Source organism: Pituophis catenifer, unplaced genomic scaffold (assembly GCF_029215685.1).
Source record: "Pituophis catenifer annectens isolate HBS135680 unplaced genomic scaffold, rPitCat1.0.hap2 SCAF_2, whole genome shotgun sequence".
NCBI classification, from domain to species: Eukaryota; Metazoa; Chordata; class Lepidosauria; order Squamata; family Colubridae; genus Pituophis; species Pituophis catenifer.
The window spans coordinates 86,329,044-86,347,237 of NW_027256882.1; the positions used below are offsets into that span (position 1 = coordinate 86,329,044).

Consider the following 18,194-nt stretch of genomic DNA (forward strand, 5'->3'; position numbering starts at 1 on the left):
GCTTATTGCTTATTGCTTATTCTCAATAATCAATTTAATTTAAAAAAACAACCCCATACTTTTTAAAATAAAGCTTTGGGGCTTAAAAAAAGGCTCCAATCTGCCCAGGGCAAGTAGAAAGAAGCACGAATAAGAACAGATCCAGTGGTGGATCTGCAGGGAAGTAGACATGTAAAACAAATTACAAAATTCAGCTCACACTGTAAATGCAGAACCTGCTATGGACATGAAGAGTGAAATGTTAGTCTTCATCTGAAGCTGAAAACATTCCCCTTCTTTCCAGGCCTAAAGATGATCAGACCCCACTCAATTTTCATAGACCAAGTCATCTTACCTGGCTGCCGGGCAGGAAGGTGTGCTGATACAAGGAAAACCTGTCCTTTGCAGACTCCTCTGAGGTGGGACTGATGGGCTTGGGATCAGATAAAGACCTTTGGATGGTTTTGATGGGACGAGGCAGGGTCTGCTGGCGTTGGGTGGACTCGGCCATGAAGTGCTTCTGTGGAGTCACGTGGGCCTTGTTGAGCCTTTCACTGGATGCAAAGGATGACTCTAGCAACCGATGAGGGGAAAGAGGAGACACTGGGGAATAGAGGACCTGAGGAGACTTGGGGGGCTGTCGGGACACAAGCTGAGACAAGGAGTCTGTGGGCAAGTGGGACTGGTAGCCGATTTCAAGAGGAACAGGCTTCTTCTTGGCTAGTGCTTGCTGTCGGACTGAATGAGGATCCAGAGGCCCAGAGCTGACCATCTGGATGTTGGAGGAGTAAGGAGGGATTGAGGTGGGCACTGTGAGCTGAGGGATTGCAATGCCTGGCTGGGGTTGCACTTCGGGTTCTGTCTGGCAAGCCAAACTCTCCCCTCTCTGGGTCTTCTCGGGGGCAGAGATGTACTTCACGATCTCCACCTTGGGGTCAGGGGAAGTGATGTGGATGGAAGGGGACACTCGGAGCAACTGGTCGGGTTCGGTTTGCACAGAACAGTCACTGATGGTTTGGATGGCTATGCTGGCCATGCCTTTTGCTGAAGAATCGGCTTTACTCTCTGCACTAGAATCAGAGTGGCGGGAGAAGCGGGAACGTCTGCGACGCACCGGCTGTTCCCACTCAGCATCGTCTTCCTCATCTGTCTGAACACTGCAATCAGTGCTGCGCCGGGGACGGCGCCGGCGGGATGCATAGAAACGTTCCTCGCCATCTTCTTCATCAGTCTGCACACTGCTGTCTGTGATCTTTTTCACCAGGTATGGTTCATGGCTGGGCTCCTTATCATAGGCGTCCCGAAGACGAGGCATTGAGTTCCGTTTCTTTATCCCCCGACTGGCTTCCCACTGTTCTTCAGTCTGCAGGGATATTTCAGAGGCCGAGTTTGTAAGAGGCCTTTGGAGTCCCGGATAGCGGGGCTGTGCTTGTCCGTCTTGCCCCGGGGCTGCCGTAGCAATAAAGGCTTGGTTTAGGGGTGGCCAGTATTGTCCATTTTGAGCCAAGGTCCTTTGCATTTCTATCGTTACCTCAGGGGTAACCTGAGGAGGAATCCGGCCAGTTGGGTCACATACTGGAGGAAAGGTACTCTTCTGCCTCTTCTGCTCTTCCAGCTGCTGTTGCAATTGCTGCTGCAAGTGCTGGATTTGTTCTAACTGGAAGCGCTGCTGGGCGAGCTGCTCCCGCTGCATGGCAAACTGGGCCTGTCGCTCCTCTTGCTGCTGCTGGAGGACCTGGTGCTTTATGGATTGCAACTCCTGGATTTCCCTGTGCATCAAGAGCTGCTCCTTCTCTCTGTGTCTCTGTAACTCCACCCGTTCCCTTTCCAGTTCCTCGTGAAGCCTCATCTGCCTCAGTTTTTCCAGTTCTACTCTTTCCCTTTCAAACTGGAGGATGTGCTCATGTTGCTTCCTCTGCCGTTCTTCCTCCTTTTCCTCTCTTTCCAGAGCTCCTTTGCTAGCAGTGCTGGGCTGTGGGGCTTCTATCTGAGGCTTTTGGGCCGGCAGTCGGGGAGGTAGCTCCTGTTGTGTCTGGCTGGTGTCCCTGGCAGAACCCTGAACCTCTGAGGTTGACATGGGCACGTCCTCGCGTGGCCCAACCCCTGTCTGCTCAGGTCTTTGCAAGCTGACTGTGCTTGGAGCAGGGGACTTAGTAGCAGGTGCTATGTTTATTGTGCTGGCAGCAGTGCTGGCTGCAGAGGTGCTAAGTGGTTTTCCTAAATACATGGGTGTTTCCATTACAGATGCGGAAGGAACTGCAGGAATCCTGCTGGGCACAGAATAGCGATAAAGACCTTGAGATGCAAGGGGGATCCTAGGAGTAACTAGGGGTACTCTGGTGAGGCTAGCCAGAGGGACAGCTGTGATACTGCCTGGAGCATAGTGCCTGTACAGGCCTCGGAGCATGGGTCGTAGCACCGAAACTGGCTGGGTGGTGATGGGAAGGGTTGATGCTATTGGTGTATTAATGGTTGAATAAATCATGCCATCGGCAGCTCGTACAGTAGCTGTGGAAGGGAGTACCTGTCTGACAGATCCAAACCTTGAGAGATTATATTGGGCTAAGTTTCCAAAGCCAGAACGAGACTCTGGGAAATTTGGATTGTACATCATGTTTGATTTCATGGCACCCTGTTGAGCCATAATGTTTCCAGTCCCTCCTGGTGCAGCACCAAGAGCACTATGTCCATATTGTAGAAGATCTTGGCTGTTCGCATGCCTGCCCCCATACTGGTCCATGGAGTTAAGGGCTGCACACATTCGGCTGATTTCACGAGCAGTGGTAGCACTGTAATGAGCTAGGCTAGCTTCCTGGAAATTGGCCAAGTCTCCTCTTGATGAATATCTATAATCGGAGTAGATATTGGAGGCTGAGCTGTACCTTCGCATGGGATATGAATGACTTAATATTTCAGTGGGTTGACGGAGGTCAGTGAAAGAGCCATATTGCAGCCCATGCCCTAGGTGTCCTCCCTCTGTAAAACTGTGGCTGTAGGGATGCTTCATAGTTGTCAAGTCCACAGCGGAATCTCCAGCAGGGGAAGGAAAGGGCTGCTCTCCTTTAACTGAGTAATAGTTCAACCCCATTTCAGAAAGATTTGTATCCGACATTGAGGAATATAATCTCCCAAACATGCCATGTGGATGGAATCGGTGCTCTTCGTATGGATGAGGGACCGGTGCCGGCTGTTCTCTGTAAGGGTATGCCTCCGGCATTTCCTGTTCTCTGGCTCCATAATACTGGCCACTAGCTTTGCCAAGGGGGGCTGCTTCTCCAATATGTTTTTCTGGCACCTTAGGAGAAGGATTAAAAGCCCCAGTGCAGCTGCTTCCAAATGGAAATCTATAGACTACATCACAGCATGCTACTTGGCTCTCAGGCTTCATTCCCGTGAGGTCCAGAGCATTAGGAGGAGGTTCTTCTTTGATGAGTTTTGTGACAGACCCTGCTGCTATGTCATCCATCTGCACCATCATCACTTGGGACTTCTTACTTCCAAGAGCAACTGAAGGAGTCTGACTTTTCAGTTCCACTGGGATCCCTCTATATATCTCTGAGCTTTGATCCTGAGGAAACGGCCTGGGAATGGCACTCACAATATTTTGGGCATTGCTAGTCTGAGTAATTAGTGTATCTTTTTTTATCATGGATGTCATTTGGTTGGGCAAATTGTATCTTGCAAATTTTGTTTGCTGTGGACCTGCTGCTTCTGGATGGCCCATAGAAGCAGATGGGCCTGCTCCACTCATGGGTCCTCTGAAGGGACCGGTCTGAACGGCTTGCTCCACCTGTTTAATTTGCGTCAGACAGACTGGACTTCCTGTCTCTTGACCAAAGTCAATTCTGTTCTGGAAAGGGTCCCCATAGACAACTGGTTGCTTTGATTGGGACATAAGCATGGTAGATGCAACTGTTATGCTGACAGTGGTGGCACTGCTGATAATAGCATGTGGTTGTTCCTGGGCATTGAGGTTAATGATTAAAGGTTGGATGGCTGTGGATTGCCGACTTGGTGACTGGTCCATGGTGAGGCAATATTTTCTGCTCTCAGCAGACGTGAGATCCATTCCCTGGTCTGTTACAATGATTGGAACAGACTTTATTGCTGTCCTCAAATCGACAATATTATTACCAGATGCTCTAGGTCCAGGTTCTACTCTAGACGTCCCAGGGACTGAGGATATCCTACACAAAGAAATATTCTCTGCAGGTAGGGTGCCCCAGCTGTACACACCAGGCATAGGGTCAGTAGCAGTGCTCTGCACTTTCTGCACTGGAGTATAAGGAGAGGCTTTTTCAGGCATTGGCTGTGCCTTGGTGTGAGTAGTCTGGACCTGCTGTGACTGGAATTGCACCGCACTGATTGCTGTTTGGCTGTAACTATGCACTGTTTGCTGGTGGCCTTGCTGAGTTGGAGATGAAGGTGGTGAAATGGAGGAACTTACACCAATTGGCCTGGTTTGAATAGCTGCATCAGATGCTAAGGTAATGACCATAAAGGGGGCTTCTTGCGATGACTGTTGCCTAGCCAGGCGTGGGGAGCTGGCTCGCTGAGGAGTTTGTGTTCCTTGAGCTATCATTGGAGAAGCTGTTGATGCCCCAGTAGTTGCAATGTCGTATGAAATAATTGTGCTGTGTGTTTGAGTCGAAAACTCAGCTGTTGATTTAGTTCCTACCCCAGAACTAGATGGCATCCCAGTTCTTGGAACAGAATAAGTAGGTCTTTGAGTTGGAGAAGAAGGGGAAAGGGGTGGGCTGGAACTTTTGAAAAAAGAATAAATTTTGGGGGTTGTCATGGGTACGTTCGTCTTGCCATCAGTCACACCTTGATGTTTATCTCTTACTGATGGCCCACTGACCCTGGGAATGTTTTCTGTTTGAGAACCATAACTTGCAGTTACTTTTGTCTGACTTTGGCTAATGGTGGACACAGGTGATACATCAGAGCCACTTGAAGTTGGAGAGCTGTAAATTCGGCTTGCGCTAGCTGGACTAGAAACAATGGTAGTGACTGGGCTAGTTCCTTTACTATATGAGTAAGGCATAGCTACACTCTTTGGAACTGAGCTAGCTGTAACTGAGGAACTATGAAACTTTGTTTGCTCATTACTCTCTTTTTCAAAGTGCTGAGTGACTCTAACATCGGGGATTATTCTGCCTGCACTGCTTTCAGTCTGTGAAAAGGAGACGGGAGCAGAGAGTTGGGTAGGACTTGTTCCCGGAGTGAGTGGGCCACTTTCATAAGCACTCTCCGCATTCAAAAACTGCTTCTCTGGATAGGGATCTTCTCTCCCTTTTTTCTTCATTTCTTGCTCAAGTGTCAAATCCAGAGAAGAAGATTGATGCATCCTGGAGATATTCTGTGATGTTTGAAGGATTTCTTCATATAGTGCCCCAGATTTGGAAAGCTCATTCTGATAGTCAGTTTGTGAGGAATCCACACTCCGACTGTCATAACCATAGTCATCTATGTACTGATATTCAAAATTACTTTGGTCTTCCGAACCACGATAACTTACTTCTTGAAAGGTGTTGTTGTATGAAATACTTTGTTGGAAAGGTTGTTGTTTTTGGAACATTTCTGCCTTCCTCATCATCTCTTCATAGGCTTCTTCTGCACTTTTGAGGGGTTTGTTGGATGGGTAACTAGAGCTAGCCATTTTTTCTGTTGGAGAATAAAGGGACATGAAGGTTGGCAGATTGTACTCACTGCCAGATTTGTACAGTTTGGAGGCAATGACATCAAATCCTTCAGCCTCCGAGTCAATAGAGGGTGAATATTCGGAACAGGAAGACCTGTGCAGCTCCTCCATCTCTGCCGCCTGACGCAGTTCCTCAGTGGGCGAAGCATCTTCAATAGGTGACAAATTACTGGGTGGAGTTTTAGACCTCTCTCTCCTCCTCTGTGCCCTCAGCTCTTCTTTATCTCTTTTTGTTTTGCGTGCCGTACTTCGGATCCGCTGCTGCTCCACCTCTCGCATTTTTTCTTGTTCTCTCAAGAGCTCCTCTTCCTCACGCAGCTCTTCTTCCTCTGAGGAATCTTCAATGGTTGGCAGTAGAGGGCCATGAGATCGATGCCGGGCTTTCCTCTGTTGTTTAACCTCTTCTAATCTCTGTCTGCGGCTTGGGCTGCTGTCACTGTCTTCCTCCAGAGAAGAGACCGAGGTTGGGGATGTTCCTGAGGTGTAACTGGGTGTGGTTGGTGGCAAGGTGGAGGAATAGTCACCTCTTGATCTATCTTCTGGGGAGCCTGTGAGACTCTCCATCTCCAGTTCAGGTTCTCTGTCCAGGTTGATGTCTGCCTCCTGGCTCAACTCTATGTCTCTGCCATAGTTGTTAGTGCTGTTTAACTCAATGGTTTTGAAACGACGCAGACCTCCCTGAGATGCAGCCATATCATCATTCTCGGCGCTTTCCAATTCTTTTTGTTCCTCCTCATATATGCTGCTCGAGCTGTGAGGCAGGCGTCTCTTGGATGCAGTAGGCTCTCTGCTTTTCTCAGAATCAGGCTTGTGTCCATTTTTTGTACGGTATTTTGCACGATCATATTCTTCTCCCTCCTCAAGATTATCTTCTTCTGCACTCATCTCCAAGATTTGCCTCCTCATGAATTCTTCATCCGTCATTACAGGCTCTTTGCCTTTCTGTTTAGTTGGTAATGGGGAGAATCCTGCTTCACTACTATCTGTCACGTAGTCATGGCGTAGCTTGCTGCCAAAATCATCTGAAGATTCCACACTGTCCTTCTTCTCCCTTTGATTATCCCATTCCACAGAGTCTTCATCTTCTTCCATTATGTCTTCTAGCTCCTCATCGGAATCAAAGGCTTCTGGAGTGATAGAAAGTGACCGTGGCCGCTGTCTCTGCCTCTGCTCCTCCCGTAATTCATGGTATGTCTTCCCACGGTCAGTTGATGGATGGGGCAAGCTTTTTGACTCCAGTAAAGGGCGCATGCTGGTTTCCAGCTTAGTAAGTTCAGAAGGACTGGGAGGACTTGGTTCTACAATTCCTGTTTCGTTTAGCTGTTCTTCTTCTTGCTGCACTAAGCCTGTGATTTCACTCTGGGAACTAGAGATCCCATCAGATGAGTAGCCCGTGTCACTCAAGCTTTGGGGGCTGCGCGACTGCAGGTCTGAAGGATAAGGCTTGCTGGATTCCTACAAAGGAAATGAAAATCCATTAACATTTCATTATAACTGACTGTAAACATAATTCATGTTATTATTCAGCTTTACAGCAATTTATAGCTGCAATTAACCTGGACTCTAACATTCAAAAACAGCAACCATAATATGCTAAGAAATGAGAGCAGCATCCTTATCTTTGGTGCTTGCTGGTAGAATAATTATTGTCCAATCACTCTGTTCTCTTTTTTAGAATTTTCAGGGGCCTGATGACATACTCCATTTGGGTCTCAGTATTTTTCCACTGTTTTCGTTGCCCTTTTTAATCCAGAAAGTTATTTATGGCAGAAAGACAGAATTTGTGTGCAATGCCTTTTGATTGGTAGACCAGATCCTCTCTACCTTTTAATAATTTAAAAGTGCATGCAAGACTGATTCCTAATATGAGGAGCCCAAGGAAGTAATTCTTTTGTGTTTTTTTCCTACCCCAACCTACACTCAGAAGTCAAAACATAAGTCTGGGGTTTATTTCACAGATATACACCCTTGTAATATGACACAAATGTATAACACGAATATATGTAGTTAATAAAAGAGATCTCCCTGCTAGATTCAAATCAACAACAACAACAAAAGAACAAGGTCTTTTCAGACCATCTATTTGTAGTTTAATAAACGAACAGCTCATACTGTTTTGCTGTAAATGTCATCCCACAGGGAAGATTTTGTTTCGAGGTATATTGCAATTTTCCAGCACTAGTATGAAACATTTTGTTTTTAGAAAAATATAAGTATACCCAATTTTGTTTTGTCAAATCAGAATTATTTGCCCGATCACTGATGATAACTAGTTATTTTAAAAAATTATCCCATTATATGCAACTGGTGTTTTTTTAACCTAAATTATGTTTTAGCATAGTGTCATTATGAATTGTGATACTTATAAGTCTCCATCCAACTGTGGATGACAGGTCTACTTTAAGCAAGCTTTTTAGAACAATGAAAAGTATGTGTCAAACCCAAACAGATAGCTCTGAAATGTTATAAATCTACATTCTCTGCCCTCAAGCGAGGAACTCAGGTTTACATGCCTTATTGGCCCTGTCCTTCCATTTTTTTAAAAAAAAAAATCTGGTTTACCCAAGGCTGAACAATTTTAAAGTCAAGACCAGACATACAATTGTTGCTTTTGCAAAAAGAAGCATCAGCACCCTTGACTCCTACTCTGCAAAAGAATGCACTGGAGATCTCTATCTTAGTTTCCACAAAAGTTGCTTAATGTGTTACTTGATTGTTTAAAACAATTTCCCATGCCTTTTTGAATAATACATTAACTCTCAACTCACACACACGCGCACACACAGATTTATGTTTTTAATGTTAGAGGCACATACAAAGATCATTATTTGAATGATACATTTTTTTTTCCAGCTTAGCTTTGAGTAAGCTTCAGAATGTCTACTTGAGGCATCACCTCATAAACTTATCAAGTCCAGCTCTCAGCTCAGTGCAAAATTCCAAATTTAAGCCCCCTGGCCAGGTTATCTAGCATCTATCTGAATGCACCCAATGAAAGGCAGAACACCTGCATTTTGAGTAATTTGTTCCCTGCTAAACTGCTCTTTCTTTTATGACATTTTTCTAACATTCAACAGAAGTCCTCTCTAATTTAAATCTGTTATTCCACATCCCACACTCTGGAATGAAAGATAACAATCTTGACTTTCTTCTGTATGACATCATTTCTGGTATTTGAATAGTGCTACCACACTTTCCCTCAATATTTTCAAGGTTATCGATGCCCAGTTATGCCCAGTGCCTTCAATCTTTCTTGATACAACTTCTTTTTGAGTTTACTAATTATTCTTATTACCCTTGTTTGCCCTCTTCTTACAATTTCTCTATATCTTTCTTAAACCTAGACAGGAGATTCAATGCAGGATCTCAGCAGAGCAGAACAAAATAGAGTCAGCATTTCTTGTGATTTAAAAACTATGATTTTGTATAGTCTGAGGCAATCTAAAATTGCATTCGCCTTTTTTTTTGAAGCCATATCATGCCGATGCCTGAACAGCTGTTTTGCCATGCCCCCTTCCCACCCCAGAGATGCCAGAAAACTATGCTAGCTTAAATCTTGCTGCTTACCTAACATGTTCTTACCTGAATGAATCTGTGCTGTGGTACTGTCCATGTGGCTTTAACATGCAACAGTCTAAGAGCCATGACTGGTGGTTCCCTCACTGAAATTCCAGTCCTGCTTAATGTCATTCTTGCCTCTTCTGCAAGCCCATCTATCCTTACATTTCCTGCTGAGCATGTCTTTGGCTTCTGCCTAGTCTAGCTTGCATCCTTGCTTCTTTCAAAACTTTATTTGAAATGGTGGGTCTGAAATGGTATAAGGCAGTGATGGCTAACCTTTTCTGGACTGAGTGCCCAAAATGCGCCTGAACCGCCAAAATGCAATGCACACGCAGCCCCAGCGCATGTGCCCTGCCCTGATGCATGTGCACGCACCCCCCGCACATGCCCCCATCCCCGCTTGTGTGTGCGTGGCCCCCCACACATGCCCCACAGTGCGTGCATGCCTCCTGCTGCCCACGACAGAGACCTGAAGACCATTTGGCCGGTGGGAGGCACGCACGCATGCAGGGAAGAGCTGAATTGGGGCGATGGCTCGCGTGCCATAGGTTCACCATCACTGGTATAGGGTTTCCTGCCTGAGCAGGGGGTTGGACTAGAAGACCTCCAAGGTCCCTTCCAACTATTGCATTGCATTCTATTCTATTCTATTCTATTCTATTCTATTCTATTCTATTCTATTCTATTCTATTCTATTCTATTCTATTCTATTCTATTCTATTCTATTCTATTCATCGCACATTGCAAAGTTCCTCCCTCCCTCTCTCTCTTTATTCCTATTTAAGTTGCAGAATAGGCAGATTGCAAAAATGCTACCCAGCTTCAATTGCCACATCTTTGTTCCTATGAACCTGAACCATCAGGTCTTCATTGCTATCAAGTTTCTATGGACCTACAGCAGAATTAGGGAACAACATAAAACAATAGAGGTACAAGCCTGTATGTTCAGAGAAGCAAGGGTTTGTGTTAAACGAGAGAATGTTGAAAGGGGTTGCAAAGGTATTCATGCATATAAACATCTGGAAAAGCAAAGAATGGAGGCTACCCCTGAAGGAAAAAGACAAATACTGAGGGTCACTCAAACATCCATCCAGTCAGACTTGACTTCCCTATAAAGATGGGAAGGGCAAAAAGCAGAGAAACAACCAATCAGGGCCTGCAATTGCTGGAGGCTGGACTGAGGCCCAACCTGGCTCCATTGCAAAAACCACAGCTATTCGGATAGGAATTTGTGAAGTCAGCATTCTCGCTGGATTCATTCCTCTAGGACAGTGCAGAAGCATTTATGATCCTAATTTGGATATAACTGTATAATTAGTTGAAAATCTATTAGACACAATCTTGTTAGTCCACATTTAATCGTGGGATAATGATGGCAATGAGATAAGCCCTAACTGTTACAATCAAAGCCCTCTCCTTGTTTGGGTTTGCAAACCCCATTGAACTGCAAGAGATCTAAACCTTTCCTAGATAAAATAATTTGGGAGTGCAGTACTTATCTTCCTGCCCTCTCCCACAATGCCTCATTATATGATACAGAATTAGAATATCATAGATCTGAGAAAAAGCACAGGCAGTTGTGATCTGATATAGCAGTTGTGATCTGACGCATCCTTCTCAATACGACCCCCCCAAAAAAACTATTGGCCAGAGATTTGGAAAATAAGCCTTCTTGAAAACAAATGACATCCATCATTAAGGATGATGGTTCCTTCTTTCATCTCACTTACCTTTGCTCTCTGTCTGTCAGAGCCTTTTGTGGAGGTTTAGAATGTAATATAACTTCTGCCCCAATAATTCAGCAACTTCCTGAAGGCTGCCAGACTATAAATAGGGCTGGAGGGAGGATTCCCCCCCCCCCGTTTTAGATTCCTAACTGTACTTACCCCTTGGATGCTTTCTTATCTGGCCCCACATGTGCTTTGTCCATGCAAATCCTGACAGGCATTTTTCTTGGTTTAATAAAGAAGGCATTGTCCTGCTAGAAACTGAACTCCATCTCCACTCTTGCCTACAAATTCCTTCAAGCAAAAACTGACCCCTAAAAGGCACTTTAGAAATGTTACTGAAATTCAGCTAAGTGCTAAATTTATTCCCAGGATTCCAATAATGTCGATGCGGTGTTGATCTCATGTGCAGAATTAAAACATTTTACATCTTCACATACAACTTCAGAAACACGTAACTGGAATTTAAAGCCAAGAAGCAAATTTTTCTTCAGGTTTCAAAAGGTAAGAATCCCAACCACATATTTTCCTCACAAAATTCAGATGTCAGTCCTGGGAATAAAGTAACGGTGAGGCAAAAGGCCAATCATCAGAATCCCCGAAGGCAGAAAAACCATACTTGGTGCTCAATTGGCATTTTGTGGAGAAAACCCAAGAAGTAAAGATAAGGGTGCTGATCAGATTACCTTGATTAAAATTTTCTCATTTAATCAATATTCCAATCAAAATATTGGCAGCTGTATAATTGGAAATTCCACAGAACCCATTACAAAAAAGTTACTGTTTGTACTAATATCTATTCTCAGCTTGCAACTCGGGAGAAATGAGGGCTCTACATTTACCGGCAAGGGAAATGAGTTAATGTCCATTTCAAAGAAAACCTGTCATGTTAAGTGCAGAAATCTGTCATGTTAAGTAGACTGTCAGGTCTACAGTCAACTTCTACCCGAAGGGTATTGTCTGCTATGCTATGTAACATCCATGGAATATCCTGGTCTTTATTAATCACTCCAAATGGAGATTGGAAGAGGTCTATTGTGATATCTTAATTTAACAGGGCTTGTTCCTATTCACCTTCATTCTTTCACTAGCAACAACTAATGGTTTTTCTCTTAGGTACTCCAATTTGTTTTTCTTTCTGGAAGTCTCATAATTAGCCTCCTGCTGTGTACTAATACCTAACACTTTGACTCTTTTGATTCTCCACTGTCTCCAACTAAACTTGGATAATTTTTGATAATTCCTATGATAACCCAATAGCAGAAAGAATCTGATACTGATTTCACGGGTGTAAATTGTATTCTATCTCGATACCACATGAATATTTCCCGGAGAAATTACTTCAACGAGCAACCAAGCACAAACAAAGCTTTCTGAAAATGTAGTGGCTTTGTCTATCCCTATATGTATACTAGAATTACAATTGGGATAGAAATAAAGATGTCGTAGAACGACCAGATCTCCAGTAAAGGAGGTACTTTACAGATGTGCATTTGGAAATGTGCATCAGAGTTGAGGAAAGCTGGTGTGAATCACTAACCATTAGCAAGCATTCTCCTTGGACATACAATATACAAGTGTGGCGCTAGAGAGAAAGAGAGAAATTGTATATTTTCCAGAAACAACCGACTAGCCAATGTTTATACAAAATGATAAAGCTGTGCAGCAGATCCAGCAAATCTTGCATTTAGATTCTAAATGCTTTATCACAAAATGATGTATAGTAAATATGTCCTACCATATTATAATTGTAAACTATATTGTCACGCTTTCTTTATTCATCAGATCAGAAAAGACTTGAAAACAAATTATACAGTATATATTTCCAAGATTAGCACATTTGCAAACAGAATGTGTTGGAAGGGATATTTCTCAGGGAGATAACAAGAATATCTTGAGTTGCTGAAAATGTTCTGAAAGCTAAGGGTGATTAAAAACCCAGCAAGGAAAAACAAAAAACTTATCTCCTTTATATGTGTATATTTAAAAAGAACTCATGTAGGCTGTAACCCATGATGAATTCTATGTTCCACATCATAGAATACAGTCTATCTGATGCATAACTTGCCTTAAAATTCTTTACTAGTTCAAGTTCAGGGTTTCTCAATCTTAGCATCTTAAAGATGTGTGAATTTCAATTCCCAGAATTCTTCAGGCCAGTCACACTTCTTAAAGTTGCTGAGATTATTAAGAAACACTGTTTTAGGGTAAACATCTTCCAACACACCTCACACCGCCATCTACTGTTTGTACATTGCTGAGTGAAAAAGTGCTTACCTCTTGCTCTCTTGTTTTCTGAGATTCAGATACAACTGTGCCGTCTTTGATATCTCTTTCTGGTTTTGAAGCTGTAATTTTCCCTTTTGACAATGGACTTTCAGAAGGTTTTGGAGGCTCTTCAGCTAATTTGGGCAGTGGCTTTTCTTCAGATGGAGCAGCAGGCATTTTTTTTTTGACTGTGGCAATTGATAATTTGCTTTGTTCTGAAGTCCTGAAATGTGCAGGATGCCTGTCTTTAGCAACTGATGGTTCATGCTGCTGGGCTCCTTTCTGTTGTTGACCTCCAGCTTGGTGCCGGGGGGATCCAGTTGGCTGTTGTTTTGAAGTGGGCAGTGGCATTGGAGCAGGATCTCCTAGGCTTCCTTCTAGTAGCCTCTGAGTTTGGCAGTTCAAACACAGCCATTCGTTTTTCTGGAAAAAGAAGGAAAAACTTATAATATCCGATTGCTTTGATTGAAACAGTTATTCAATCAACAATGAATAATATTTCATTCAAGGATCAAAGTTGTCTCTTCTATGGAAACCAGTATAAACTCTTCTCTTACTAGAGAAGAAAAAAACAAAAAAACAACTCGCTACTCTTCCTTGACATCCTGATCAGTAGAGACCACAATGGCAAGTTTACAAAAAAAACCACCCATACTAACCAGCAACAATCCAACCTCCCACAAGAAAAACTGTGTAAGGACTTTATTTAAATGAGCCCAAACACACTGCAGCAACCCAGAACAGCAGGAAAAGGAAATGGAACATCTATACAATGCATTCCAAAAAAATGGATACCACACAACTTTATCAAAAAGTCCCTGACTACTCAACTCAATACAGCACAACCAACACAAACCATAAAAAGAATTACACTGCCACATATCAAGAATATCTCAGAAACCACCAACAGACTACTACAACCACATGGAATCAGGGTAGCACACAAGCCAGCTGCTAAAGCCCCTCAAAACATCCTAAGCAAACCAAAAGACCCAGCAGCCCCAGAAGAAAAAACAGGAGTCATCTTCAACATACAATGTAAGAACAAACAGGCAGAAGACTGGCAGAACGCATCCATGAACACCAACTGGCAGTCAGAAGACATGACAAAAATTCTTTAATTTCACAACACCAGAAATGCTCTGGTGGCATCCTGGGAACGGGCGGCTGCCAACGCCTTGGACCGAATTGCACCTTTGCGGCCTCTGACCCGACGCAGATCTCGGCTCGCTCCTTGGTTTTCCATGGAGCTACGGGACATGAAACGTCGGAAAAGACGCCTAGAGGAGAGTTGGAGGTCCTCCTGGTCTGAATCTGATCGAACACAGTTAAGAACCCATATTAGGTCTTATCTAGTGGTGATGGAAATGGCGAAGTGAGATTACTTCACCGCCCTCATTGCATCTGCCGAAAACTGCCCAGCAGCCCTGTTTCGTGTGACCCGCTACCTCCTCAATCAGGGAGCGAGGGAAGACCCTTTACAGGGCAGAGCTGAGGATTTTGTACCGTTTCTGCATGACAAAATTGCTCAGATCCGGATCGGATTGGACTCTGACTGGGCAGAATCCAATGGGGAGACTAGGGTAGGTCTTGAGAGTAATATCTGGGTTGAGTTTGACCCTGTTTCTGTCAAGGAAGTGGACAGGATTATGGGTAAGCTTGGTTCCTCCACTTGCTTATTGGATCCTTGTCCTTCCTGGTTGGTTTCGGCTGCCAGGGAGGTGACTAGAGACTGGATCCAGGCAATTGTCAACGCTTCGTTGAAGGAGGGGGTCTTCCCCGCCTCTCTTAAGGAGGCAGTGGTTCGACCTCTCCTCAAAAAGCCTTCCCTGGATCCAGACTCACTTAATAACTATCGTCCCGTCTCCAACCTTCGCTTCATTGCGAAGGTTGTTGAGACTGTGGTGGCGCAACAGCTCCCACAGTTCCTGGAGGAAATGGAATACCTAGACCCGTACCAATCGGGCTTCTGACGCGGGCACAGCACGGAAACGGCATTGGTCGCTCTGGTGAATGATCTCTGGCGGGCTCGGGATGGTGGTTGTTCCTCCTTCCTGGTCCTACTTGACCTCTCAGCAGCTTTTGATACCATCGACCATGGTATCCTACTGCAGCGACTTGTGGGGTTGGGGTGGGAGGCACTGTTTTACAGTGGTTCTCCTCCTACCTCTCAGGTCGCTTGCAGTTTGTATGGGCGGGGGGGCAGAGGTCCACCACGAGGCCCCTAAATTGTGGGGTGCCTCAGGGGTTGGTTCTCTCCCCCCTGCTCTTTAACATCTATATGAAGCCACTGGGTGAGATATCATCAATATGCTGATGATACCCAGTTATACATCTCCACCCCAGACCACCTCAGAGATGCCCTTTCCGTGATGTCCCGTTGCCTGGAGGCGGTGCGGGCCTGGATGGGTAGAAAGACTCAGACTCAACCCCTCCAAGACTGAGTGGCTGTGGATGCCGGCATCTCGGGTTTCAGAGACCCCATCACTTTTGATGGGTGGGGAAAAACTTGCCCCCGTTGATAGGTCTCGCAACTTAGGTGTCCTCCTGGATGCTCGGCTGTCCCTAGAAGACCACCTGATGGCTGTGACCAGGGAGGCCTTCGCACAGGTTCGCCTGGTGCCCCAGTTGTGCCCTTTCCTGGACCGAGATGACCTTCACACTGTCACTCATGCCCTGGTTACTTCCCGCTTGGATTACTACAATTCCCTCTACATGGGCCTGCCCCTGAGATGCACCCAGAGACTCCAGCTGATCCAGAATGCAGCTGCACAGGTTGTTATGGGAGCCCCTCGTTACTCCTGTTGGAAGAAACATCCTTCTAGGTTCTGCTCCAAGTGGGGAAACAGACACTGGAAACATGGAGACTGCTTGGAAATATGGTTTAATGGTGGACAGGATCACATGGCTTGAGTTCCTGAACAGAAAAGGGGCAGATACAGTAAATCCTCGTTTTTTTATGCTCTCTCTGGCTCTGCATTTCTTGGGGGCCCGAAAGAGTATCCTGATTGGTTGTCAGACTCCCAGGGGTGGGGGTCTTGCTGGCTGATGCAATCTTCCCAGGTGCCATGTGGTGAGCCTCTGTCTAGATGGGTCCCATTGTGTTAGTTTCTGTTGCTATTGTGTTGCAAATGTCCTTTGACAAAGGATTGGGTTTCTGCCTCTGTCCCATTAACAAAGGGTGGGGGGCAGGAAGGTGGGAGCTGCTTTGTCTGTAAAACATGCTTCTCCCAGGGAAATATAATATTCTGTCTTTTTCATATTTCCTAAAATATTTCACTCTTCCAGGAAAGGGGTGGGTGCTAACTTCCTATACTCCCATATAACACCTCTCCTGCGTGAGCTGCACTGGTTACCAGTGGTTCTCCGGGTCTGCTTCAAGGTGCTGGTTCTCACCTATAAGGCCCTACATGACTTAGGTCCAGGATATTTGCAGGACGTTCTCCTGCCTGCCTCTCACCGTCCTGTTCGCTCACATAGGGCTGCTCTCCTCAGGATTCTGACAGTGAGCCAATGTTGTCTGGCGGCGCCCAGGGGTAGGGTGTTCTCTGTGGGTGCTCCCACCCTCTGGAATGAATTGCCTACTGAGCTCCAGACGGCTCCTGATCTCCACTCCTTCCGTCGGGACCTGAAGACTTGGCTGTTCAAGCAAATAGGCTGACTCTGATTCTGGATTTTATTATTTATTAGTTAATTTGGTTTAAAATGGGATTTTGTTGTACATGTTTTTAACTTATGTTCACCGCCCTGAGTCCTTCTGAAGAAGGGTGCATATAAATACATGAAATAAATAAATAAATAAACAAACAAACACATAGATAGATTTAACCATAATTTCAATTGGAAAAATGTGACAATTCTAGAACAGGCCAAATAAAATAATGCCAGGAATTTCTAGAAGCTTGGCACTCTGACAAATCCGCCATCAATAGACACAAATGACATTAACAACATCTATAGACTATGCAAAAGAGATAATCAATCCACCCAAAAGAGAACAAAAAAACTCCAGCACCTCTTCAACAGTAATCAGCATCCATCTTAGCATAGATTAACTTCAAGATTAACTTCAGACTAACAATCAAGTAAACAATATTCCAATCAAGAAACTGCCAAAGAGCCATCAGTAAATAGCCCAACCAAAGAATCTCTAAGACCATCCCCACCTACACAGATAGGCAAGACAGTAGAATATAAACTGACAGCAAACAGCACTCCTTACTACTGATGATGCTACCTAGTTAGGGTAATGAAACATCTGCAGGAAAACAACAAGCTCAGAGAGCACCAAGGACCCCTCATTTCAACCCTGACCTACAAATATTCTCCTTTATTGGTACTCTTCTCTTCATAAGCCAAGGTTATGGTAAAAATGTATTTATCTAAACATAACATTCCATTGATTCTGTTCATAAGAGCTTACTGTTAACCAAGCCTTACAAATACAGGCTTATCTAGCAATAAGACAGAGTGTACTCTACAGCAAGTCCTTCAATGTGGTGTTAAATGCTGATTATTCAGTTTTTTAAAGAAGAGAATGTTGGTACTGATACAAATCCTGCATTCTTACCACTGAACTACAGCCCTTCTTTCGAGCTTGATTCTTAAATCTTACCTATTTGGATCTTATAAAAGTGTCTTTGTTTCAGTCTCAGTTCACTAGTAATGGCATGTGATGGGTTTTCAATTTCCAAATAACGTGCCTATAAAGGACAACCATTTAATTATTCTTTTCAAAAGTAATTCAAATAGTTTTAGCAAAAAAAAACAGCTACTGCAGAAAATGTTGTTTAATTTAATTTAATTTAATACAGAAGCTCCAACTATAGAAGCTGCTTTGTGATTTACAATAAAAAAAATGAACAAATCGACACGTTAAAACAGTTCAAGTAACAAATAAAACAAATTAACAACTATTCAATAAAAGCCAGTTCAAAAAGATGTGTTTTAAGGGA

At 44.3% G+C, this 18,194-nt stretch overlaps 1 protein-coding gene across 1 annotated transcript in view; it reads right to left on the minus strand.

Moving 5' to 3' along the window:
- The window catches only part of BSN (bassoon presynaptic cytomatrix protein), a 206,594-nt gene that overhangs the window by 19,529 nt on the left and 168,871 nt on the right, over positions 1–18,194 (minus strand). The window contains exons 4-8 of the mRNA XM_070934374.1: positions 13,249–13,662; positions 4,349–7,138; positions 3,727–4,309; positions 2,081–3,684; positions 335–1,999 (exon numbers count right to left, since the gene is read on the minus strand). Of these exons, the coding sequence (XP_070790475.1) occupies positions 335–1,999; positions 2,081–3,684; positions 3,727–4,309; positions 4,349–7,138; positions 13,249–13,662 (7,056 nt within the window). The remainder of the gene's footprint in view (positions 1–334; positions 2,000–2,080; positions 3,685–3,726; positions 4,310–4,348; positions 7,139–13,248; positions 13,663–18,194) is intronic.